At 42.4% G+C, this 27,293-nt stretch overlaps 1 protein-coding gene across 2 annotated transcripts in view; it reads right to left on the minus strand.

Moving 5' to 3' along the window:
* The window catches only part of TAFA4 (TAFA chemokine like family member 4), a 239,234-nt gene that overhangs the window by 128,250 nt on the left and 83,691 nt on the right, over positions 1-27,293 (minus strand). For both annotated transcript variants that reach the window (XM_070735734.1, XM_070735733.1), the window contains exon 3: positions 25,327-25,442. In XM_070735734.1, the coding sequence (XP_070591835.1) occupies positions 25,327-25,442 (116 nt within the window). The remainder of the gene's footprint in view (positions 1-25,326; positions 25,443-27,293) is intronic.

Raw genomic sequence — 27,293 nt, forward strand, 5'->3', positions numbered from 1 at the left:
GACCAGATTATCTCCGAGACCGCCTCCTGCCGCACAAATCCCAGCGACCGGTGAGGTCCCACAGAGTTGGCCTCCTTAGGGTCCCGTCGACCAAACAATGTTGGCTGGCGGGACCTAGGGGAAGAGCCTTTTCTGTGGGAGCCCCTACCCTCTGGAATCAGCTCCCCCCAGAGATTCACACTGCCCCCACCTTGCCTTCCGAAAGAGCTTAAAAACTCATCTTTGGCGCCAGGCTTGGGACTTTTAGATCTTCCCCCTGACCAATGAATGCTTAAGTATGATTGTTGAATGTTTGGTCGATAAGTTATTTTTAAATTGTAGTATTAATTGGATTTACACTATTGTCCTGTTTTTATATATGCTGTGAGCCACCCTGAGTCCTCAGAGAGGGGCGGCATACAAATCCAATTAAATTAAAAAAGTAAAAAATACAGGAAATAGTACAAGGGCAGACTAGATGGATCATGAGGTCCTTTTCTGCCATTAATCTTCTATGTTTCTAGAAGAACATTATAGTTCAAGGTCTTTGGGGCCACCATCTTTCTCCTTTCCATAGACCATGATAACAGTGTTCCAATATTTGAAGGGCTGCCACAGAGAGGAGGGGGGTCAGACTGTTTTCCAAGGCACCAGAAGGCCAGACAAGGAAGGATGTATGGAAACTGACCAAGGAGAAATGAACCGTTGCACTTACCTGAACGGTCTTCTCGCTGCACTGCAAGGAGAGTCCAACATGGGTTAATCTTCAGCCTAGCTGGAAGGGACTGAGTTAAAAATTAGCATAATTTTCTGGTCCAACCCCCATGCTGCCCTTCCCGGGTCAGTCTTACAATAAAACGAAGTCATAGTGATAGTAAACCAAAGAACTTTATTAAACCACTAACCTGAAGGTAACTCAAACTATGACAACCCTGAGACCCTGGGCCCAAACAGCCGGGTGGGTTTGGACTCTCCTTGCAGTGCAGCGAGAAGACCGTTCAGGTAAGTGCAACGGTTCTTCTCCACTTGCACTGCTTCGGAGAGTCCAACATGGGATATACCCAAGCTTAACTTTATTAGGGGGGAAAAGGCTGGACCAGGGGCGCAGTATCGGTGCAAACTCTCTGCAGTACTCTGCGTCCAAAGGCTGCTTCAGCAGAAGCGAAAGTGTCCAATCTGTAATGCTTAACGAATGTATTAGGTGTGGCCCAAGTTGCCGCACGGCAAATATCGTCAATCGGGGCTTGTGTCGTCCATGCCGCTGAAGTGGCCGCACTCCTTGTTGAGTGCGCTGTGATGCCTCTTGGTATCGGTGTAGACCTTGATTTGTATGCCGTGATGATGCAGGAACGAATCCAGCAACTAATTGTCTTGGGCGAGACTTTACTCCCCATAGATGCTGGAAAATATGAGACAAAGAGGGCTTCCATTTTCCTAAAGGTATTGGTCCGTCTAATATAAAGTTTGATGGCCCATCGAACATCCAACTTGTGCCATCTTAGTTCCAGTGGGTGAGACCCCTGGGCACAAAAGTCCGGTAGCACAATGTCCTGAGATCTGTGAAAAACCGTGTTCACCTTAGGTAGGAAGGCAGGATCTGGTCGGAGGACCACTCTGTTGGTGTGGAAGATGCATAAATCCGGTCGTACTGATAAGGCTGAGAGCTCGGAGACCCTCCTTGCCGATGTGATTGCCATGAGGAAGGCCGTCTTTAGTGATAATAGACGCAGCGGTATCTCCCTCAAGGGTTCAAAGGGAGGCTCCGTGAGGGCCTGTAACACTAGTGGCAGATCCCATGTGGGGAAACGGTGTATAGTAGGAGGTCTGATGTTCGCTGCTCCTTTAATGAAATCCCGAATCCATGGGTGCTGGGAGATTGGAGTAGCAAAGTCCATCTTAAGTATTGTGGCAATAGCTGCCGTTTGTCTGCGAAGTGTATTTGGAGCCAATCCTTTATCCAGACCGGCTTGTAGGAACTCCAGAATCTGGATCACTGATGGTGACTGAGGATCCTGATTACGACCTCTGCAGAAGGAGCAGTAAGCCTTCCAGGTAGCTTGGTAAATTCGTGTCGTGGAAGGACGGCGTGCTGCCTGTATGGTGGATATCACTTTATCCGGAACCCTTTCCTTCCTTAACCTCTCCCCCTCAAGTTCCACACGGCAAGACTCCACCACTGGGGGTCTGGGTGGCAAATCGACCCCTGCATCAGTACCACCTTGTGATGTGGAATGCGCCAAGGGGGAGAAATTGAAAGGTCCATGAGGTCCGCAAACCAAGGGCGTCTGGGCCAGTGAGGAGCTACCAGGAGGATTTCTGCCTGTTCTTGTAATAGCTTGTGTATTACTCTCGGTATTAGGCAGACAGGAGGAAATGCATACAGCAGACCCCTCGGCCACGGGCAGGCTAGAGCATTGATCTGTTCCGCTCCTGGTGATGGGAACCTTGAGAAGAACCTCGGTAAGTGGCTGTTGTGGCAGGTGGCGAATAAGTCCACTTCCGGAGTCCCAAATCTGCGCAGAATGTCCCGAAAAAGATCTGAGCTCAGGCTCCACTCTGTCGGGTCGATAGTGGTCCGACTGAGCCAATCCGCCTGTATGTTGGAGGTGCTGGATATGTGTTCTGCTCGTAGAGATGCGAGATGTTGCTCTGCCCACCTGAACAGGGACTGAGATTCTCTCATCAGGCGACCTGATTTCGTGCCGCCTTGATGGTTGATGTGTGCCCTGGTCGCCACATTGTCTGTAAGTATCAGCACATTTTGGCCCTTCACCAGGCCCGTGAAGTGTCGTAGAGCCAGGTGGACCGCTCTGACTTCCAAGTAATTGATGTTGGGACATGCGAGGTCCTCTGGGCTCCATAATCCTTGGGCCATCCCTACCTCGGAGTGAGCTCCCCAACCTGAGAGACTCGCATCCGTAGTTATCGTCACCTCTTGTTGTAGTAGAAACGGCGACCCTTGATGTAGTGCTGACGACTTCCACCATGGGAGTGATCGGCGCACCTCTGGTGAAATTGTCACCAATTTGGAAGAGTGGCTGGTTCGGTTCTGTTGAAAAGGAATGAGAAACCACTGCAGTGGTCTGGCATGTAGCCTGGCCCAGGGAACAATGTCTATGCAGGATATGAGAACTCCCAACAGTTGGGACAGAAAAGCCAGTGTTACTGTACGGCTGCGTTGCAATTCTGTGATCAACGCCCTGACCTTGACCTGGCGGTCTGACGATAGGAAGACCTTGCCCTCCATGGTGTCTATGTTGGTACCTAGGTGAGGTAAGTACCTGGTCGGTGTGAGATGACTCTTTTGGTAATTGATTGATAACCCCGCCTCTGTCAAGGTCTCTATAGTCTCTGACAGGTCGCGTCGTGCCCGACTGGAGCTGCTGGACAGTATGATGATATCGTCCAGATACGCCATCAGGCGTAGAGGACGTGTCCGTAGCTCTGCGGTGAGGATGTCCAATAACTTTGTAAAAGTCCTGGGAGCTGATGATAGGCCAAAGGGCATGGCCTTGAACTGAAAATGGTGGTTTTCGAAACAAAACCGGAGGTATTTCCTGGAATCTGGATGCACTGGGACATGGAGATATGCCTCTTTGAGGTCTATTGACGTCAGCCAGTCCTGCTGACGTATTGCAGCTAGTATAGTCCTTAGAGAGTGCATCTTGAACCTGCGGTATTTTATGTATAGGTTCAACTGTTTCAGGTTGAGGATGAGGCGGCAGCCCCCTGAGGCCTTGGGTACTATAAACACTATGGAATAGTACCCCTGCTTCTCCTGGTGTGGTGGAACCTTCTCGATGGCCCTGATTTGAAATAGATGCTGAATTTCTTGGTAAAGGAGGTTGCGTTTGTGATTGTTGGAAAGTACCGGACATTCCAGGAATCTGTTTGGAGGATACAGGGTAAACTCCAGGGTGAGTCCCTGAGTTATCGTATTTATGGCCCAAGTGTCGGTGGACATAGATGCCCAGGAGGCGGTGAAGTGCTGCAGCCGCCCTCCTATGGGAACTGTCGTGGTAAAGTCATTTGTTCCTTCTAAAGCCTCCCCTGTTGGAACCTCGATAGGTCTTCCTTGATTGTTGGAACTGCCTGTTCCTATCTCCAAAGTTACCCCTGTCCCCTCTGTAGGACTGTTGGGAGTAGGACCCCTGGGTATATGATCTTCCAGCCTGGGGTGCAGAGGAGGAAGATTCGGCCCGAAAGGGCTGGCGCCTAAAATATGGAGCAGTGCGTCTTTCTTGCCTTCTGTAAGATCTAGGCATGACTTTCTTCTTGTCCTTGTCTTCCACAAGGACCTTGTCAAGAGATTCCCCAAACAATCTTGACCCATCAAATGGGGCCGAGGCTAGACGCCCTTTGGACTTGGCATCAGCTTGCCAAGTCCGGAGCCAGAGTAAGCGTCAGGATGATTGGTTTGCTGCTAGGGCTCGTGAGGAGAAACGAGATGCAGACAGAGTGGCGTCCGCCAAAAATTCCGCCGCAGCTAGCAACTTGTTAAGGTCCTGCCTTAAGCGACCCTCTTCAGGTCCCAGCTTAGAGAGCATTTCCTGAAGCCAAAGGACCGAAGCTCTGTTAAAAAATGAGGCTGCCGAAGCTGCTTTGAGGGCCCATGCCGACATCTGGTGAGCTTTTTTATTTATTGCCTCAGCCCTCCGGTCTTCCGGTTTTAGGCCATCTGCCACATCGGAAGGGACTAATGCATTAGATACTAAGGCTGCAATTGGAGCATCTACCGATGGAAATTCCAGTAACTTTTCCAATTCTGGCTCAAATGCGTAAAACTTACGCTCAGAGGCTGTTGGGCCTAGAGCAGCTGCTGGATATTGCCAAGGCCTCTGTACATTGTCCAAAAAAAGTTTAGGGGCTGGTATCAGGTCAGCATCCCTTTGGAGCTCCGTGAGCACCCTCGAGGCCGGAGGAGGGGCTGATGTTGGATCTGTGGGCTTTTCAGGGGTGCCCAAAGCCACAGTCATCTTTGCCTTATTGAGCAGTACACGAAAGATAGCGGGCCTAAAGAGGCCTGTATACACTGGCGGTTCCGGGTGTGCCCCTTCATCCTCAGACAGGCCATCATCTGGCTCTGATCCCTGTCCTCTGAACGCAGGGTCTTCAAGGAATGAATCATGCGCAGGTGACGAGGGGGCTGGGGCTGCCCAAATATTCCTTTGCAGGGAAGGAGGAGGAATAGGGTGAGGAGAGGCAGGGGGTGCACTTGCCATGTATTGTTGTACCCCAGCTGCTATGCCATGCGAATATGCTGAAGCGATCATATCTTGCAAGGCTGATGGTAGGCGTTGCCATGTATCTGGAGATGATCTGAGCCCCGCAGCTGTTGGGGTAAATGTGGCAGTAGGTAATGGTTGAGGTGCCATGTGCCATGCAGGAGAAACAGAGGGTGGCCTGGCAACTTCAGGCCTCATGGGTTCTGCCACCTGAGATGGGCCCCCGAATCTGTCTGGGGACCAGTCCTTGTCTGTGGCCAAACCACTTCCTTCTGGGAGTCTTGGGGGGGTCCCAGTTATCATGCCCCCACTCTGACCTGGCACTGATGAGACAGCGGCAGTGCATTGCTTCTGAGCCTCTAGTTGCTCCTCCAATGCCTTAATTCGACGCTCGGCCTCTCTCAATCCAGATGATGATTGAGAGGTTTTTGACTTTGCCTTTGAGGAGTGAGTCTTCTCCTTGGCTTTTGCGGCTGAGGGCTCTGCTGTCCCCTGCTGTGGAAGATCAGCCATTGGGGAATTAATTTCAAGCCTCCGCAACGTAAGAACAGAGAAAGGAACTTTTTCTTTTGTTATAACAAGTATTACCGAGCGAAAAATGGCCACCGCTGTTCTTTTCCTGTGTAACAGGAAGTCCGGTGTCATCCTGCCTCTCTAGGCCTTAAGCCGGAAGTCGGCTGCTCCAAAATGGCGGCCTCCTGTGTGCCGCGCCATCTTCCAATGGCCGTTCCCTTATGTAGCCGTCTCAGGCGGCAAAAAGGAATCGTCGGATTAGATCCGATCCCGGGCGGCGTTTTTGGGCGGGAAATTCAAATTCCTGATCGCCCTGGCCCAACTTGGTAGACAAAAACGCCTTGCCCTGAGGTATGGCCACGCAGGCCGGGGACCTCTGCCGATGGCGGTTTGTGGCGGGAGATTTGAATCTCCTCCTGCTGTGTCCAAAAAAACCGCTCCAAAGGATGGTATGGCCGCGCAGGCCAGGGACCTCCATCACCGGTCACACCCAGTCTTGGGAGCTGTACCCACGCAGGGAAGAGGCTCCGACTCGGGGAAGACGATTTAGGGGCAATACTCCACAGAGCAGGGGCCCAATCACAACGAGGTGAGCTGCTCCATGATTCCGGAATAGAAACAGAAAGGAGAAAAATCATTAAGCACATTTAGCATATTTATTAATCAAACAGTTAAATTCAGATAAATATACAATTAAAAACAATTAAAAAACAATTAAAACCACTCCTAAACTCTAAGAGTCCTAGGAGGAAAAACTCATGTGTCCCTACACTATGACTGAGTTTTTTAGACTGACCCGGGAAGGGCAGCATGGGGGTTGGACCAGAAAATTATGCTAATTTTTAACTCAGTCCCTTCCAGCTAGGCTGAAGATTAACCCATGTTGGACTCTCCGAAGCAGTGCAAGTGGAGAATCAACCTGTAAATAAGGAGAAACTTTCTGACAGTGAAAGCAATCAACCAGTGGAACAGCTTGCTTGCGGAGGTTGTGAGAGCTCCAACACTTGAGACTTCCAAGAGGAGATTTAACGGCCATTTTTCTGAAATGGTATAGGGACTCCTGGTTGAGCGGGGGGTTGGACTAGATGACCTACAGGGTCCCTTCCAACTCTATAATGTGTTCTTCTGTGGAGCTAACAACATTTCTCCGGAACCGCCTCCTACCGCACGAATCCCAGTGACCGATAAGGTCCCACAGAGTGGGCCTTCTCCGGGTCCCATCGACTAAACAATGTCGTTTGGCGGGCCCCAGGGGAAGAGCCTTCTCTGTGGCGGCCCCAGCCCTCTGGAACCAACTCCCCCCCAGAGATTAGAATTGCCCCCACCCTCCCTGTCTTTCGTAAACTACTCAAGACTCATTTATACCACCAGGCATTGGGGAGTTGAGATATTCCTTCCCCCTAGGCCATTACAAGTTATGCATGGTATGTTTGTCTGTATGTTTGGTTTTATAATAAGGGTTTTTAGTTGTTTTATTATTGGATTGTCACATGCTGTTTTTATCATTGTTGTTAGCCGCCCCGAGTCTACGGAGAGGGGCGGCCTACAAATCCAATAAATAATAATAATAATAATAATATTATTATTATTATTATTTCTGTCTGTGTCTAAGTGTTTCTCACAGAGAAGGAGAGAGCATTTTTCCTGGTATTTTTGAAGAACTAAACAGGCTTTTTGAATCTTATAGAGAAATAAGAAGAGAAACTCCACACCATGTAATGCAAATATCAGTGTTTGAGCTCCTTGGATACATTTTTATTTATTTATTTTAGAGCATAGCGTTAAAAATTGCTATCCTAGAAAGTTAATGGATACCCAATGTTTGTTCCATTCTGTTCTGACAGATATCATTTCCAGTCTGATGAGAAGAGATTACCTAGCAGAACACATTCTGATATATCTAATCTCCCACTTTCAACAGGCATTGCCCTCCAACTGTCTTTTGCGTGTGTGAGTGAAACAAAGCCGTTCAGCTGCAGTCAGAAAAAGATAGCTGCATTACATTTCTTTGAAGAGACGTTTCGTGAGAATGTATTTAACTGAAATCAAACTCAAAATCCTATAAAAATTACTCTTTGTTCTGAGAGAGTTGTCCATGTTGCCCACCTAGCCTGTTAGGCAATGTAGAGAGAGAAAAGTATTAGATGAATGGGACAACACAAGAATGGAGGTGATTTTCAGAGGTTCACCAACCTGCAATTTGAGTTCTGTAAATAGTGGCTAAACTGTTCTGTGACATGGCATTTCTACATTTCATCGCACAGCCAATAAATAACAAGAAATTGCTTTTGAGCTGCTTTAGAACTATGGTATTTTAAACAGTGTTACACACAGGACCTGCCCTATATTGAGTGAGAACAGTAAGATACAAAGTCAGCTAGTCAACCCTAGAAGTGAAGCAATGGTAAACCACTCCTGAAATCTTGCCAATAAAAACTGTAGAGACTTGTTCAGGCCTCTGACCAGGATATCCCTCTGACTTGAAGACACCAAAAATTAAAATAAATTCCCAACTCATAATCTGCCTTATATTGAGTCAGACCAATAATGCATCAAAGCCGCCCCGAGTCTTCGGAGAGGGTCGGCATACAAATATAATAAATTATTATTATTATTATTATTATTATTATTATTATTATTATTATTATTATTAAATCCAATACCAATTATACCAGCAATGTGCAGCAGCGGCTAAAAAGGCCAACACAATCCTAAAATGTATCAACAGGGGGATACACTCCAAGACCAGAGAGGTATTAATACCACTCTATAATGCCCTCTATAATGCCCACATCTGGAGTACTGAATTCAGTTCTGGTCACCACACTTCAAAAGAGACATAGAAACTATGGAGAAGGTACAGAAAAGAGCAACCAAAATGATTAGGGGACTAGAAACCAAGACCTATGAAGAGAGATTGCTGGAACTGGGCATGGATAGCCTAGAGAAAAAAAGGGTCAGGGCAGACATGATAGCAGTCTACAGGTACTTGAGGGGTTGCCACAGAGAGGCGGGGGTCACGCTGTTTTCCAGGGCACCAGAGGGTCAGACGAGGAACAATGGTTGGAAGCTGACCAAGGAGAGATTCAACCTAGAAATAAGGAAGAACTTCCTGATGGTCAGAGCGATCAACCAGTGGAACGGCCTGCCAGCGGAGGTTGTGAACTTTCCAACTTTGGACATTTTCAAGAGGAGATTGGACTGTCATTTGGCTGGGGTGCTGTAGGATTTCCTGCTTAAGCAGGGGGTTGGACTTGATGACCTGCAAGGTCCCTTTCAACTCAACTCAACTCAACAATAGATAGATAGATAGATAGATAGATAGATAGATAGATAGATAGATAGATAGACAGACAGACAGACAGACAGACAGACAGACAGACAGACAGACAGACAGACAGACAGACAGACAGACAAATAAATACTTTCCATGATTTTGAGTTGGACCTTTTTCAATCCTACTTTAATGTAATGAAGATAGTAAGCTTGGGTCCGTGTACATATTACTCTGCTATTGAATAACAGCTGCAGGTATTATGGTAGCCAATGGGGAGACCTTGAAGAACATTCTATAATTGCAAAAATTATACACACAAATATCAACTTAGTTTGTAACAGCCTATAAGACTTGCAAACCACTGGAAGAGAAACCTCCTCATCAAACAATTCCACAATATTCTCTCTCTCTCTCTCCCTCCCTCCCTCCCTCCCTCTCTTAAAATAGTTCAAACTCAAATAATGGTAATTTCCCAGCTTAGCAGATAACTCTCTTCCATATATAGTGTCTCTAATTAATTAATTAGTTAGCAATAGCAATAGAATTTAGATTTATATACCGCCCCATAGTGCTTTACAGCACTCTCATTTTATCAATCTTGGAAGGGTGGGAGGTTGAATCAACATCAAGCTCCATCAGGATCGAACTCCAGGCTGTGGGTAGAGTTTGCCTGCAATACTGCACTTTAACCACTATGCCACCAGGGCAGTTGGTAATAAAAACTTGAAATTATTTATTTGTTAGATTTGTATTGCACCTTTATGGTAAGTGATCAAGGCAGCAAAAATATCTATACTACTTTTTCCTCCTGTTTTTCTACAAATTCCTGGGTGTTGATTTAACTGGTGAGCGCTGGTGAGACCACATTTGGAATACCGTGTTCAGTTCTGGAGACCTCACCTACAAAAAGATATTGACAAAAATGAACAGGTCCAAAGACGGGCTACAAGTATGGTGGAAGGTCTTAAGCATAAAACGTATCAGGAAAGACTTAATGAACTCAATCTGTATAGTCTGGAGGACAGAAGGAAAAGGGGGGAAGTAAGGTTCAGGAGGGAAGTGTTTTTAATAGGAAAATTAACACAAGAACAAGGGGACACAATCTGAAGTTAGTTGGGGGAAAGATCAAAAGCAACGTGAGAAAATATTATTTTACTGAAAGAGTAGTAGATCCTTGGAACAAACTTCCAGCAGAGGTGGTTGGTAAATCCACAGTAACTGAATTTAAACATGCCTGGGATAAACATATATCCATTGTAAGATAAAATACAGAAAATAGTATAAGGGCAGACTAGATTGAACATGAGGTCTTTTTCTGCCATCAGTCTTCTATGTTTCTATGTTTCTAACTGGGAGATAATGAGTAGCCCAAAGTCACCCAGATAGCTTTCATGCCTGCAACAGGACGACGACTCACAGTGTTCTGGTTTCTAGGCCAGCACCTTAACTACTACACCAAACTTTCACGTTATATTATATTATATTTTACATTGTATTTTGAAATTTGGGTAAAATGTAAGTTAAATAAAAGTTGCATGTTGTGCACAAACCTCGAGGTAATTTTGAAGTAAGTAGAGCTAGCCTACTGGGTAGGATGGGGAATCATAAATAAAGAAAGGCCAGAGTTAAGTTCACTGCTTGAGCTATGATAATTTAAGTTCATTCCACATTTCTAAAAGGAATATTATTCTTTCCTAATTATTATGAAACCTGACCCTTGGAACCTACATATTAATCATCTAATCTGTAATTTTTTTTCCAGCTCCCTTAAATATATAAATCTATTGCTGCAGTAACACATTGTAAAGTGCATGTTCTGAAAAGCTATACCAGAAGCTATATTTTACATTATAAAAGACTAAATTAACACTGAATTACTCCCAGGAGAAAGTTTACCCATGCATTTAAATGAAAGACTTTGTCAAAAAAACTCTCCTGGTGTACTATGTCCTCTATAGTATTTAAAACAGATACAATTATAGATTCTTTTTTCTTTCTCCTCTTTATTGTTCATCAACAGACATATTCCAAAATCCAGTACAGTATTCATTATTTAAACAAAACCATTTTTCATACTTTTTTTAAATTTTATTACCTACAGCTAGTTGATACAGCCTTCCACCACAACTAGTGGAAGTCTTTATTTTATATTTGTAAAGGAGCAAGAATATTCATAAGTGTACATCAGGAATAAAACATTAAGACATCAAACGAGCCAAGCACAAGAAAAAGGCTGGAATCTTTCAAGCTTGACCTATGAAAAGGCAAACATCCTATTATTATGCTTATTAGCAAATTGTAACATTGTGACTTTGATTCTTTGATATGGAATTGGGTGTCTGATTTTTAATCTTGCAGAGCCCTCTAGTGGGTTTCACAGGATTGCAACATTTTTAATTTCAATTTTTTTTCCACTAGCTATGACCGACAGTGGGACTTGATAAGCTACAATAGAGAAGGAAAGGAATCACGAGGAAGAATTGTTCTGTGTGGCCTCCTTTCTTTTGCTAAAAAAACCTGGGTGAATACACAGGTTCCCTATATTCAGAGGGGTCCTTCAAAGTAGCACTCAGTCTTCTTTGTGCAAAGAACGCATGGATCTGTAGAAATGTATCTAATATCTGAATCCTGCATAGTCGAAAGTGGGAATTCTGTAACATTTTTCGACTACAGGCAGTCCTTGAGTTACAACCACAATTGAGTCCAAACTTTCTGCTGCTAAGTGAGACAGTTATTAAGTGAATTTTGCCCTATTTTACAACCTTCCTTGCCACAGTTGTTAAGCATATCATTGCACTGGTTAAGTTAGTAAAATGGTTGTTAAACGGTTGTCGCTTCCCCATTGACTTTGCTTGTCAGGAGGTTACAAAAGGTGATCACACGATCCCGGGTCACTGCAACCGTCATAAATATGAGTCACTTGCCAAGCATTTTAATTTTGATCACATGATCATTTGATCATGTGATCATGGGGACCACTGCACTTGCAAGTGTGAAAAATGTTCATAAGACGCTATAGAGCACTGCACACCAGAACAACTGGACACAAGAACAGTTTTTTTCCGAATGCCATCACTCTGCTAAACAAATAATTCCCTCAACACTGTCAAACTATTTAACTAAGTCTGCACTAGTATTAATCTTCTCATCATTACCATCACCCATCTCCTCCCATAAATGACTGTATGACTAAAACTTTGTTGCTTGTATCCTTACAATTTATATTGACTGGTTGCTAATATGATTGGATTGCTTATTTGTACCTGGACTATCATTAAGTTTTATACTTTATGATTCTTGACAAATATATATTTTCTTTTATGTACACTGAGAGCATATACACTAAAGACAAATTCCTTGTGTGTCCAATCGCACTTGGCCAATTAAAAATTCTATTCTATTCTATTCTATTTTAAGTCTTTTTTAAAAGTTAACTTCAAACAGTCATTAAATGAACTGCTATATGTTGAGGACTACCTGTACTGGACACATTTTGATTGTTTTGACATGTTATGAAGCTTTTCACAAAATAACTTGCCCCAATAGATACAATCAACCATCCAGAAATCAAACAAAACAGATATGCAGCCCACATTTCAATTCTATCATCTCAGTTTCAACTTTTTGCCTTGGAGACATATTTGAACCAAGGACTGAGCTATCCTCACCAATCACTCCTCAACATCAATGTATCTGAACCTTGGCAACTTTAAATGTATGGACTACAACTCCCAGAATTCCCCAGCCAGCATGCTGCAGCATGTATTCATTCACTTGTGTTCAGTCTGGTTTTCAGTCATTATTCATCTAAGCATCCTTATCACTGCTTCTTCTTCTACAGCTCTTTTGCAGACCAAGGAGCTGTTTGGGATTGCTGAGTGGTGGGAGACCATGCAGAAAGAATTTCATCTTTAGACATTCTCTTGGTTCAGGGACCAAGCAAGTGTATGATAAGGCTATCTGCAAAATATCTCCTTCTTGACCCTTCAGGTTTCTTGGACAGTCGTGGCTGCTTTAATAAAGCAGCAGAGAGGTTCTATGCTCACATCATGAAGTTTTGAACACTTCCACCAAAATACTTTTGAACAGGCACCTATTAGACTTATATACCGCTTCATAGTGGTTTACAGCTCTATGGGGTTTACAGAGTCAGCATATTGCCCCCAACAATCTGGGTCCTCATTGTACCGACTTCAGAAGGATGAAAGGTTGAGTCAACCTATGAAATACAGTATTTCCTCTCTTTTCTTCATAATGACAAGTCTAGCCCCAATGAATGTAACTGGCAGTAACCATTATACCATGGTGACTCTTCAAACTGTCACGCTGAGAATTGCCAGCCAACAGAGACTTTCCTTAGTTAAAGTGTTGCTGTGTTTCTTTATTTGCTCTGATCACACCCCCTCTTACATCACTCCCACAATCCTTATCTTTCTCTGTTTCCTATATATATATCCGCTTGCTTATGTGAGCGAGCACATTCTAATCTAATCTTCTTGTGTGCTTGTAGCCATGTTTTTGTTAGAAGCTGCTTGATAAAGCGCAGCTGGCTCAATGAACTTTTTCTGTTTATAAAATAAAGTTTGTTTTCACTATGGTGCCTGCCTGCTGAAGTCCTGCTTTAAAATCCATCCCCAACACAAACGGGTTACCATTATACTTTTGTTTAAATTTTCACTAGGCTTGCAATGTTGTTTGTGTGTGAAACAGAAAATTTCACTATTCACTATAACAGCTTTGGATTCCCAAATCAGCTGAATAAGGGTTCATTGAAACTGTATAGATTTTACTTGTTTGCCAGATATGAACAGTTTTAAGGGGGACATGTACCTATGTACCAGTAGGTATGGATTCTCAAACTGCGTGCAACTTTTACCAATTTTAAACAATGCACATAAATATTCAGAACACGGATCCAAATATACTTCTGAACTGAAGTAGATCATTTTGCTGAAAAACACCTTTCAGACTAGACAAATGAATCAGCTACCTTGTCTTATTTGTACGTAAATAGCATGAGAATGAGAGACAGAGATGGAGATGGAGAAATCAACCAAGTTAAAATGAGGGAGAGCAGCATCTAAACACGACCTTATTTTTGAAGACGTTTATGAGTCGTGAGTCCCGAGTCTCCAGCTACAGGAAGCATCAAGTCTGCTCCACCAAATTATTTAACTCTAGTATCTTTATTGTGTTTCCTAGAAAGTCCTTTCATGGTCCAATATTTCATGTCCTTGTAAATGTCTAGACTATTCCAGTGTTTAAAGGGAAATGTCTCGCATGGCTCCAAATGAGATGATGAATGAAAACAGTGGTCACACAGAAATCATGAAGGGTTTAATATGTAAGCAGGTACAGTCTTAAGTGAGTTAAGAGCTTGCTTGAGAGCATAGTTGGTAAAATGCCTCATTTTTAATTGGAAAAGATGGGGTGAATACCAAGACGGAAATCCATCTTTGGCTGCTTAGTTATTAGAGGTCCCACCCTACTTCTATAGAATATTTATTATTTTATTTATTATTCATTAATAGCATTTATCTACCCTGAAGGAGTCCAAATGGTGTAGAGCAGTGATGGCGAACCTTTTTTCCTTCCGGTGCCGAAAGCACATGTGTGTGTGTGCTATCACACATGTGCAAGTGCCCACAACCCCCATAATTCAATGTTTGGGGAAGACAAAAATGACTCGCCCCCGCCCCTGCCCCGGTGGCCCTGTGGAAGCCATAAACGGCCCATTTTCTGACTTCCGGTGGGCCCAGTAGCCCATTTTCCATCCTCTCCGGGCTCCAGAGCTTCCCTAGAGCCCGGGGAAAGTGAAAATGCCCTCCCCCATGCCCCTGAGACCCTCTGGAAGCCAAAAGCACCCTCCCAAAGCCTCCGTATGAGCCAAAAATCAGCTGGCTGGTGTGCACATGTGCACTGGAGCTGAGCAAGGACAACGGCTCACGTGCTGGCAGATATGGCTCCCCGTGCCACCTGTGGCACATGTGCCAGGGGTTCACCATCACTGGTGTAGAGCAACATAGAAACAAAATTGGACTGCATTGGCTGCCGATTGGTTTCCGGACACGATTCAAAGTGTTGGCTATGACCTTTAAAGCCCTACATGGCATATCTCCAAGACCTCCTTCTGTCGCATGAATCCCAGCGACCGATGAGGTCCCACAGAGTTGGTCTCCTTAGGGTCCCATTAACCAAACAATGTCGGCTGGCAGGACCTAGGGGAAGAGCCTTCTCTGCGGCGGCCCCAGACCTCTGGAATCAGCTCCCCCTGGAGATTCGCATTGCTCCCACCCTCCTTGCCTTCCGCAAGAGTTTAAAAACACATCTTTGCCGCCAGGCCTGGGGACATTAGACCTTCCCCTGTCCAGCAAATGTTGTTAGTGTGACTACTGAATGAATGAAAATGAATGTTTTTAAAGTTAGAATTTTAAGAACTTTTTAGTATATTAATTGGATAACTGATTTAGATAAGAGAGAAATACATTCATCCTGAAGATTTCTTGCCTTAAATTAACTCCAGTTTCAGTGAGGAAATAGAAACAGGATGTAAATAACAGGAGGAGGGTGTGAACTTATTAACTTCAGCTTTCCTCCTACTGTCCTGTCAATGACACATATTCTCTCTCTCCACATGATGCAGCTGTTTGTTTAGATGGAGAACCAAGCTATAGGATTCACATATTCTTTATGTCTCATGACAAACTCTATTCTTCCTGATTACCCTTGGAAGCTGGCATCTTGACAACTAGAATTTTACTCCGGGCATTAATCCTGTATTCATTAAGAGGAATTGTGGGGAAAATGCCTGGGTGATTTAAGCACCTCAAATGCTATGGGGAGGGTGCAGCAGTGCTCAGAAGCTATAAAACTGGGCTGTGTCATAGAGGTCAGCAACATGAAACCTGGTAAAGTAAAATCTTCTATAGAATTTGTGCATCTTTGGCCTCAAAAGCCTGTTGCGCCATCAATTTTTGCTTATGAGTGAGCATTTCTAGCCTCATCCTTCTTGAAAGACTAGGAAACCACTTGGGACTGGTTGAAAATATTATTTATATGTGTGTATCCCACCTTTATTATTTTTACAAACAACTCAACCCTTAGAACATATCCAACACAACTTCCTCCTCTTTCCTTCCTTCCTCCAAGACATTTTACCCACAAAAAGAATTCTGTGAAGTTGGTTGGGCTCAGATAGAGGAACTGGGCCAAAATCACCCAGCTGACATTCATGGGTGAGACATGAACCCAATGAAATCATGGGTTTTCCACTTTCAAGACTGGTGCCTTAACCATTAGACCCGTGATGGCGAACTTATAGCATATGTGGCAATGGGTTGCCCTATGTCAGCTCCAGTGCGCATGAGCACGCTGGCAAGCTGACTTTCAGCTCCCCAGAGGGTGGGGGAGGCCGTTTTATACCCTCCCCAGGCTTCAAGTAAGCTTCCGAAGCCTGGGGAGAGCAAAAACCGACCCAATGGGCTTACCGGAAATCTGGAGGCTTGTGCGTATGTATGTGGGGCAGTACAGAGAAGTTTTACTTACTTACTTACTTACTTACTTACTTACTTACTTACTTACTTACTTACTTACTCACTCACTCACTCACTCACTCACTCACTCACTCACTCACTCATTTATTTATTTATTCCAATACACAATGAAGGTTTTAGTGGGTATATATCTATATACACATTGTAAAATACATGATGAAGGTTATAGAAGAGATACTCATATATCTAAGAAATAATAGAAAAGAAGGTATAGTAATAGAACATATCAATGAAAGAGTAGAAGAAGAGATATAGGAATAGAAGAAAGGTATAGGAGATATAGGAGAGCAATAGGATAGGGGACGGAAGGCACTCTAGTGCTCTTGTACTCGCCCCTTACTGACCTCTTAGGAGTCTGGAGAGGTCAACCGTAGATAATCTAAGGGTAAAGTGTTGGGGGTTTGGGGATGACACTATGGAGTCCGGTAATGAGGTTCACGCTTCGACAACTCGGTTACTGAAGTCATATTTTTTACAGTCAAGTTTGGAGCGGTTAATATTAAGTTTAAATCTGTTGTGTGCTCTTGTGTTGTTGTGGTTGAAGCTGAAGTAGTTGCCGACAGGCAGGACGTTGCAGCATATGATCTTGTGGGCATGGATGGAAGGGCATTGCATTATGATGTGGGGCATGCATGCACCCTTTTGGCACCACAGCAGAAAAAGATTCGCCATCACTGCACTAGACCAAACCAGCTCTCACAAAAGCACTGTTATCCCACAAAATAGATGCCACAGCGAGTGTGATCGTAAAACATTTGTTTACCAGAAGGCAAACATGACAGGCTACCCTCCATCATTCCCTCCAACACCCTAAGACACTTTCTACCAAGCTAACTTATCTTTTCCTTTGGGTGGATGGATAGACATTTTTCTGAACATAGTGATGAATTGTAGCCAGCAATAATTTCAATTCAAATTCTAGAAATGCCTTAGTTCCATTCCTGTCTACAAAGATTCTAAGTTACTATTTAGAAGATGTTGTTTTAAAAAGATAAACAATATAAAGAGGAGAAGTAACAGGGAGAGTAACATGAAGCCGAGTTTTCCAAGGGCTGCCGTAGGTATAGAAACATAGAAGATTGATGGCAGAAAAAGACCTCATGGTCCATCTAGTCTGCCCTTATACTATTTCCTGTATTTTATCTTAGGGTGGATATATGTTTATCCCAGGCATGTTTAAATTCAGTTACTGTGGATTTACCAACCACCTCTGCTGGAAATTTGTTCCAAGCATCTACTACTCTTTCAGTAAAATAATATTTTCTCATGTTACTTCTAATCTTCCCTCCAACTAACTTCAGATTGTGCTCCCTTGTTCTTGTGTTCACTTTCCTATTAAAAGCACTTCCCTCCTGAACCTTATTTAACCCTTTCACATATTTAAATGTTTCGATCATGTCCCCCTTTTCCCTTCTGTCCTCCAGACTATACAGATTGAGTTCATGAAGTCTTTCCTGATACGTTTTATGCTTAAGACCTTCCACCATTTTTGCAGCCCATCTTTGGACCCGTTCAGTTTAATCAATAACTTTTTGTAGGTGAGGTTTCCGGAACTGAACACGGTATTCCAACTGTGGTCTCACCAGCACTCTATACAGCGGGATCAGAATCTCCCTCTTCCTGCTTGTTATACCTCTAGCTATGCAGCCAAGCATTCTACTCGCTTTCCCTACCACCTGATTGCACTGTTCACCCATTTTGAGACTCTCAGAAATCACTACCCCTAAATCCTTCTCAATGCCTACTCCTGCCTGCTTGAAGAAATCAATCTGCCAGGCTTTGCTTAAGTTGGCAGTTGGGGTTGCTAAAACTTGGTACAACCTGTGTACCAGGTAACTCTTTTACTGCTTTGATATGATTAAATGCAGCAAAGGTCCCTGTAATGAGAGCCCAGAAGCCTAGCACTGAGATCCAAGTTTCATTCCTATTGTCTGCAATTTCTATTTGCTCCTAGCCGGAGCATCTCAAACCTCTGCTTTTAAGCTTCCTGGCTCATTCTGTATTATTATATTACCAAATCACCTAGTTCTTCTTGCCTTTTTCAGTTAGGAGGGACTTAATATTCAGGTGTATCACTCTCTTAATCCATTCTCCTTTTTCTCAAATTACATCCTTGATCTTAACTAAATCAGCTGCTCACACCCCTCAACTTTTTTAGTTATCGGACTATGAGCCTTCCTTCAGCCATTCTGATTTATCTCTCCTTTATCTTCTCTTCTACTTGGACCTTATTCTTTATTCTTATTTCTTATCCCCCAGCCTGTGTTTATCCAGGAACCCTCCCCCTTTTCTGTAAACCTCTCTCTCTCTCTCTCAGTCCCTTCACATCCCTCACAAAGACTTCATGGTTTATCAACATCTTAATGACTGATCTCAACCTGAGCAGTTACAATGTGATGGAATATTCTGTGACCTCAAAGCAGTTTAGCAAGGTTATTGGGGTGGGAGTGGGGGGGAATCTCAGCCAAAATGTGGCAGGCTACGTTTTAGTCTATGTGATAGACTAATCTTCCATTCCACTCAAATTTAAACTGTTTGCTTCAATTCCCAAGAAGAAGCAAAACTTAGCAATGACAACAGTATATTGCTTGTGTGTTGTTCTTTGAGGTTTCCAGAAGCAATTACCCGTAAGGTCATCTATTTTTCTTTCACAATGAGTGGTTCACATTTTTCAAAGTCTTTAATATCAGAAGGTGCATTCTGGAAAGTCTAAAAGTCAGTCTTAATCCTACCAAAATGTACAATCATAATCTTGAGCTGTAATGCTAAAGAATTTGCATCACCTATAATGAGCACTTATCTTTCGTGCACACAATACACAGCATCAAATTCCCATCACAGGTATTTCTCTTGGGACTGGATGGTGAATGAATTTTAAAGAGGTGTGATTGAATCCTAGGTTGGAAACAAATTCCAATGTCAACGGTTTTTTTGCCACTGCATCTTCCCTTGCATTCCAGAAAAATAAAGCCTAAAGCATAGTTGGAACATTGTCTAGACATTAATGGCTAACAAGCTAAACAAAGATGGATGTTTATGCATTCAAAATATGCACATTTATTTTGGTCACTAACTGTAGGTGGTGTTTTCGAAAAGAGCCCTGAAGTTCATTCTCAAGGACAACTTTGGTACACTTCCTATAGGTCCTCTGAGTCCTCGGAGAAGGGCTGCATACAAATCTAATTAATTTAATAAAATAATAAAATAATAAAATAATAAAATAAAACATAAAACATAAAACATAAAACATAAAACATAAAACATAAAACATAAAACATAAAACATAAATAATAAATAATAAATAATAAATAATAAATAATAAATAATAAATAATAAATAATAAATAATAAATAATAAATAATAAATAATAAATAATAAATAAATAATAAATAAATAAATAAATAAATAAATAAATAAATAAATAAATAAATAAATAGGTAGTCCTTGATTTGCAACTGAGCTAAAAATGGACGTTGCCTAGCAAGACAGTTAAGTGAGTTTGGCTTCGTTTTATGACCTTTCTTGCTATCATTGTTAAGGGAATCACTGCAGTTGTTAAGTTAGGGATGCTATTGTTAAGTGAATCTGGCTTCCGCCATTGACTTAAGCTGTCAGAAGGTCGCAAAAGGTGATCACATGACCCAGGGACACTGCAACCATCGTAAATACATGCCAGTTGCCAAGTGTCCAAATTTTGATCACATGACAATGAGGATACTGCAATGGTATGAAAAACAGTCATAAGCCAGTGCTGTTCTAACATTAGACAGTCAGTAAATAAATCATTGTAAGTTGAAGTCGATCTATACCAGTGATGGCAAAACCTTTTGTCCCTCAGCTGCCAAAAAAGTGTGCGTACCCACTATCGCACATGTGCGAGTGCCCACACCCATAATACAATGCCTGGGGAGGGTGGAAACAGCTTCCCTGAAGGCCCTCTGAAGGCCAGAAATGGCCTGTTTCCTAACTTCTGGTGGGCCCAGCAGACTTGTGTTTCGCCCTCCCAGGCTCCAAAGGCTTCCCTGGAGCCAGGGGAGGGTAAAAATGCCCTCCCCCATCCACCCAGAGGCTCTCTGGAAGCCAAAAATGTCCTCCCAGAGCCTCTGTGGGAGCCAAAAATCAGCTGGCCGGCACACACATACACGTTAGAGCTGAGCTAGGGCAACGGCTCACATGTCAGCAGATATGGCTCCGCTTGCTATCTGTGGCACCCATGCCATAGGTTCACCATCACTGACCTATACTGTACTTTCAGACATTCATATGTCGGACACATCTTATGATAAGAGCACACAGATCTCTGCACATTGGATTGTTAGAAATGGGACTAGGTGAATGAAGTCAGGGATTGTCAGCAATCACAAATTTCTTAAAAGGCAGATGGTGTTAATTAGCACATTAATATAGAACCATAATAGATATTTTATTTTAATAGGGGCAATATGTATTATTAGCAAAGTAGGCATTTCTAAATTTATAATTTACTAATTACAATCTTAATACTGCAATTGCATCTGGCTACGGTGAAATGAAATAAGAGCAATGTACTATCCAGGAAAGCTGGATAATTCTAATTCTAATTATAATTCTGATTCTAAAGCTGGATTAATCCTAAATTATCCTGTCCTTCCCACAGACACACATCATTTCCGCACCTTGAAAATAGTTAAATAAGCTGAATTTGCTTAACTTAATTTGCAGATTCTTATCCCCACAGAAGCTACAAGATTCCCTACATCCCAAACACAGAGCAAGAAGCAAGACAGGCATCCTTCAAAACAATCAGAATATCAAGTACTGTTCTTACTACAACAGATACATTTTTATGAACATCACAGCTCTATTTACATCCAGGTCCGCCTTCTGCCGCATGAATCCCAGCAACCGATTAGGTCCCACAGAGTCGGTCTTCTTCAGGTCCCGTCAACTAAACAATGTCGTCTGGCGGGACCCAGGGGAAGAGCCTTCTCTGTGGCGGCCCCGACCCTCTGGAACCAGCTCCCCCAGAGATCAGAATTGCCCCCACCCTCCTTGCCTTTCGTAAGCTCCTTAAAACCCACCTCTGTTGTCAGGCTTGGGGGAACTGAACTACTCTTTTCCCCCTAGGCCTATACAATTTATGCATGGTATGCTTGTTTGTGTGTATGTTTGGTTTTAAATAAGGGTTTTTAAATTATTTTAAACATTAGATTTGTTATATGCTGTTTATTACTGTTGTTAGCCGCCCCGAGTCTATGGAGAGGGGCGGCATACAAATCTAATAAATAAATAAATAAATAAATAAATTTAATTGTTATCCAACCCAAAAAAAACATGGGCACATCTTTCTCCTGCCCCCATTCAGGGATTCTATTTATTTGCAGAAATACTCCGTAATTTTGACCTTATCTATATATAGAAACTCACCTTCAACGCAACCCCAACTAATACAGGGTTAGGGAGAACCCATGCAACTACATAGGAAATTGTTAAATGTATGACATGTTTGTGTGATGGATTTTTAGAAGAGTAGTGACTGGTTTAAGGCTTTTGCACAGTTGTATTTTCATAGCTTATACCCTTAAGCAGAATGCTAACTTCAAACGGAGTGCTGGGTTGGCCTTCTCCATTCTAAACTTTGCTTTCCACTGAAGAATAGAATAGAATAACAAGAGTTGGAAGGGATCTTGTAGGTCATTTAGTCCAACCTCCGGCTCAAGCAGGCACCAGTGATGGCGTGGCAAAAGGGCGATAGTGTATGTGCATATTCACATCTATAATGCAGTGTCCTCCCCACGCGCATTTGTGAACACTACCCTTGGGGCTGCCCACCCCTCTACATGCATGCAGGCCTCACTGAAGCTTCTGGACTTCCGGTAGGTCCGTCGGATAATTTTTTGCCCTCCCTGGCGTCAGAAGGCTTTCCTGAAGCCTGGGGAGGGCGAAAAACAGCCCAGCAGGCCTACTGAAAGTCTGGAGGATGGGAGAGAGGGCTATTGTTTTCAGCCATGTACAGGCTCCAGAGATTTTCCTGAAACCTGAAGAGGGTGAAAATGGCCTCTCCCACTCCTTGTGAAGGTCGAAAATAAGCTGGCCAGGGCAATGCCTCGCATGCCCTCAGATATGGCTCCATGTGCCACCTGGCCATCATGGCCCTACACCATTTCTGACAGGCAGCAGAAGACAGTCTCTTCTTGAAAGCTTTAAGTGATGAAGCTCCCACAACTTCTGAAGGCCAGCTGTTCCACTGGTTGATTGCTCTCACTGTCAAATTTTTTCTCATTTCTAGGTTGAATCTCTCCTTGATCAGTTTCTATCCATTATTTCTTGTCTGGCCTTCAGGTGCTTTGGAAAATAGATTGACCCCTTCCCCTCTGTCTCCCTGGTCATTCTCTTCACTAGACTAGCCATGTCCAGTTCCAGTAACCATTCTTTATGTTTCAGCCTCCAGTCCCCTATAAACTTAGTTGCCTTTCCTCTGTACTCTTCCTAGAGTCTCAACATCTTGTTTTGTAGCGTGGTGATAAAAACTGGATGTACTATTCTAGTGTGGTCTTATTAAGGCTTTATAGAGTGGTGATAGTAGAGTGGTATTATAGAGTGCTATTAGTACCTCAGGTAATCTTGATTGAATCCCTCTCTTAATACAACTTAGCATTGCATTGGCTTTTTTGGCTACACCACATACTGTTGGCTCATATTTAATTGAAGGTCCACTAAGAATCTAAGATCCCTCATAGTTACAGCTATTAAGCCAAATATCAACCAATCTATATGTGTACTTTTGGTTTTTCTGTTCCTGTTACTTAGAAAGTTGCAAAGTGGTACTGTCACACAATTGCAAACAGATACTACAGCGTGCAAAACCACAGTTCCAGCGAATAGGTAGTTTTTTTTAAAAAAAAATTTTTTTAAAGTTCCTGATGATCCCTTCTAATTGTGAAACAGCTGAGAGTTGGGACTTTTTTTTTTTACGTTTTTAAGCATTTTTTTACTACCATCTCTGGGGAATAGGTAGTAAAAATGCTTTTAATTTTTTTTTAAGGTCATCAGCTGTGACAATCAACTGAGCCGCGTTATGGTGGGAAACATTTTTTTTAACTTTTAAAAAGCATTTTTACTACCATTTTGGAGAGCCAGAAGTATTTGTAATTAATAATTGGGGCAAAGTGGCCTGAACCTGTAGCATTTCACCACTGTGCTGTATATAACTGCAACATTTGATGATAATATCCTCCAATGCAAGTTATTACCGGGGGGAGGGGGGGTGGATTATAAGATGTACCGGCGTATAAGGCGCACCTTAGTTTTTGGAGAGGAAAATAAGAAAAAACTGATTGGCAGGCGGATTGGCCTCCTGGAATACCCCCAATCAGCCATTCCCAGATATGAATTTTAGCAACAGGTTTATTGGTTCTGAGCTCTTGCTTTTTTTTTTCTGCCTCTGAAACCTCCGTTTCAGAGGCTTTTTTCCGAAGCTTTGTTTCAGATACTTTTTTCAGCCTCTGAAAATCTGAGTGATACAGTTTCAGATACTTTTTCAGCGTCTGAAAAAGAGAAGGGAAGGTGCGTCTTATACTCCAATATTCCAATATCAACTTTATTTGATTAATCAATCGACCATATCAAAGAGAGGAAAAGGACCACATTGGTCGTCATAAAACTGTGACTGGTTAAAATACAATAAAATTGGCTAAAATAGAGGGAAATTGAATAAATAATAAGTTAAAATGCAGTATAATATTCTAAAATTGAGTAGTAAAACATGAGAATATAACTCGTGCAAAGGATTATATTAAACAAATCTAAGATACTGATATAAAATATTCTTAAGTGAGTTCATCTCCTTTGCATGCCACCCCAATATGTTCTATAAAACGTATTCTCATCTGAACAGCCCTGACTATAAACTTAGCGGTTCTAGAAACTACATATATATTTGTACCCTGAAGAAAATATGATAATTGTTTGTTACAGTCCCATTGTATGATTTTGTCAAGTAGGGGCTGTAAATACTGAGGTCTTACTGAGGATCTTATACTCCAAAAACGGTAAATATAAAGATTTTCCCATCTGTCTCTGTTTTTGACTGGGGTCTCGAACCCAGGCTGTCAGCTCTCCAGCTGATATGCTCAGCATCTTCAACCGCTGAGCCATCACGCTTCAACATTACTTCAACATTATTATGGTTTGCTATCAGTGCTACTGCCAAAGCCTTGTGCTTGGACCCAAATTTAACTGAAGGCCCTCCCATCTTTTCCATCATTGGAAAGCTGATTTATTTCTCTAGGAGGCCACAGCATAAGGCAACTTGTTTTTATCTCTTTACAGACGAGAACATGCCAACTGCTCGAGATCGCAACAGCTGTTCAGGAAAGGATTTTTTTTCTATTCAGGTAATCAGTGTAAACTGTTTATGAGAGAACACTATCTCTCCTCACAATTCTGGTGAATATTTCTTCTACTTTTTGATTCTGTTTTGTGATTATTTTTGGTGTGTGTGTGTTGAGTCACATGGAAAAGGAAACTATGAACATTTGAAATCCAGAGAGTCTCATGAATTCATTCAGGAAATTGTCTGACACAGACAACATCATGAACCGCTTCCAAGGGCTTAGCGATAATTCATCTTTCTTCATGTGTGAGTGCATAACCTTTTTTGGGGTCTCTTTCGCTCTGATCACGACCGCATTGCCAAACAGCTTCATCAATTATCTATGGCTAAAAAATGGACTCATAACATTTGGAAGAATGTTATTAATTGGCCTCGGTAGTGCCTAATGAGTTTGAAAGCTCCTACCTGCCGGTCCCCGAGGAGGATGGCTACTTGCGGACAACAATTTACAGCACACCATTAACACATATGCCAGGAACAGCCACTGAGATGGAAGCATTGATTTGGCACAGGAGCTCATCCTGCAGAAAAGGAGGGCAGGCGGGTGGGGAGGAAAAGGAAGCCACTGAGAATGAAAGAACAATAATAACTGTGTGGAACAGGTTAAAATACAAGGCAAAAGCTACACAAAAAGGGGGCTGGGAGAGGAAAAGTTAATGAAGACTGGAAATTAAATGAAATAGATTAATAAAAACATAATACTTAAGGGGGTAGAATCACATTCACACCTAAACGGAGGTCAATTCTTAATCAGCCATGCTTTTAGAAGGAAGGATGAAGAAAAGCATATTTTCTTTCCAATTTCTGCCTCTGGAGATGCTCTTTGTCTGTTTCCATTATGAGGCTGAGACTATGAGCTTTGTCTGGTTCATTATCAGACTTTTGAAGACATTTAGCCCATCACCAAATAACATCCAAAGGAGGCGATTTTGGGGAAGAGAATATTACCTGTATTTTGAGTTATTCCAAGAATACCTCAAAATACAGGTAGTCCTCGACTTACAACTATAGCAATAGCAATAGCATTTAGACTTATATACTGCTTCGCAGTGCTTTTACAGCCCTCTCTAAGAGGTTTACAGAACCAGCATATTGCCCCCTACAATCTGTGTCTTCATTTCACCCACCTTAGAAGGATGGAAGGCTGAATCAACCTTAAGCCGGTGGTGAGATTTGAACTGCTGAACTACAGCTAGCAGTCAGCTGAAGTAGCCTGCAGTGCTGTGCTCTAACCACTGCACCACCCCGGCTCTATAACTATAATTGAACTCAAAATTTATGTTGCTAAATGAGACATGTGTTAAGGGAGCTTTGACACATTTTATGACTTTTTCATAGTTGTTAAGTGAACCATTGCAGTTGTCAAGTTTATAACTCGGTTGTTAAGTGAATCTGACTCCCCCATTTGACTTTGCTTGCCAGAACGTCTCCACATGATCAGAGGACACTGCAACTATCATAAATAGGGACCAGTTGCCGAACGTCCAAATCGTGTGGCCCTGAGGATGCTGCAATGATTGTAAGTGTGAAAAATGGTCATGTCACTTTTTTCAGTGATGTTGTAACTTCCAACTGTCACTAAATGAACAGTTCACTAAATGAACTGCTGTAAGTTGAGAACTATCTATACAAGCATTGGAGTGGGGGAGGTCTTTTTCCCCCCACTGATAAAGAAATTTTAGAAAATGGTGGGGATGATGCAAAACAACTGGGTACTATAAATAATTCTGATCAGCTAGAAGACAGGGCAATGGATAAACTCATTCATCTAAATTCTGATAAACAGGTGTGCTGTACCCATCAACAGCTGTTCTGGGAATAGGCAAAACTCAACAAGTGGAAATTTTTGAGAGAACACCTACAGTCTACTTTCAAAATTCCAAAGGGACCCATAGAAAAACTTTACTAGCCTGTTCGTACATTCTCAATAAAAAAAGGGAGGAAAGGGAGGGAAGTTCACAGAAAAAAAAGAGCAACAAAGATTTAGAGTGTTTTGAATTTCTTTATTTCTACCTATTGACTGCCTAGATTGTTGCAGCCAAGATCAAAAATTAATGAGCAACAATTAATTAGAAAACGTTATATGTCTGCATTAAAGATTTTTCCTGGTTATTGTTAATTAAAAAGTGCTCTTATAGTGAAACTGTATAATCAGGCAGTATAGATTCTGTTGTCATAAAATATAATTTATTAATATTTAGCATTCATACGCAACATTATTTAAGAATTTGACTATATCAGGTTTTTCAAACCAGGCAACTGAAAGATCTACAGATTTCAACTCTCAGAATTCCCTAAGCTGGCTAGTGAATTCTGAAAGTTGAAGTCCACATATCTTAAAGTTGCCAAGTTTGAAAAACATCGGGCTAAAT

The sequence above is a fragment of the Erythrolamprus reginae genome, chromosome 2 (genome assembly GCF_031021105.1).
Source record: "Erythrolamprus reginae isolate rEryReg1 chromosome 2, rEryReg1.hap1, whole genome shotgun sequence".
NCBI classification, from domain to species: Eukaryota; Metazoa; Chordata; class Lepidosauria; order Squamata; family Dipsadidae; genus Erythrolamprus; species Erythrolamprus reginae.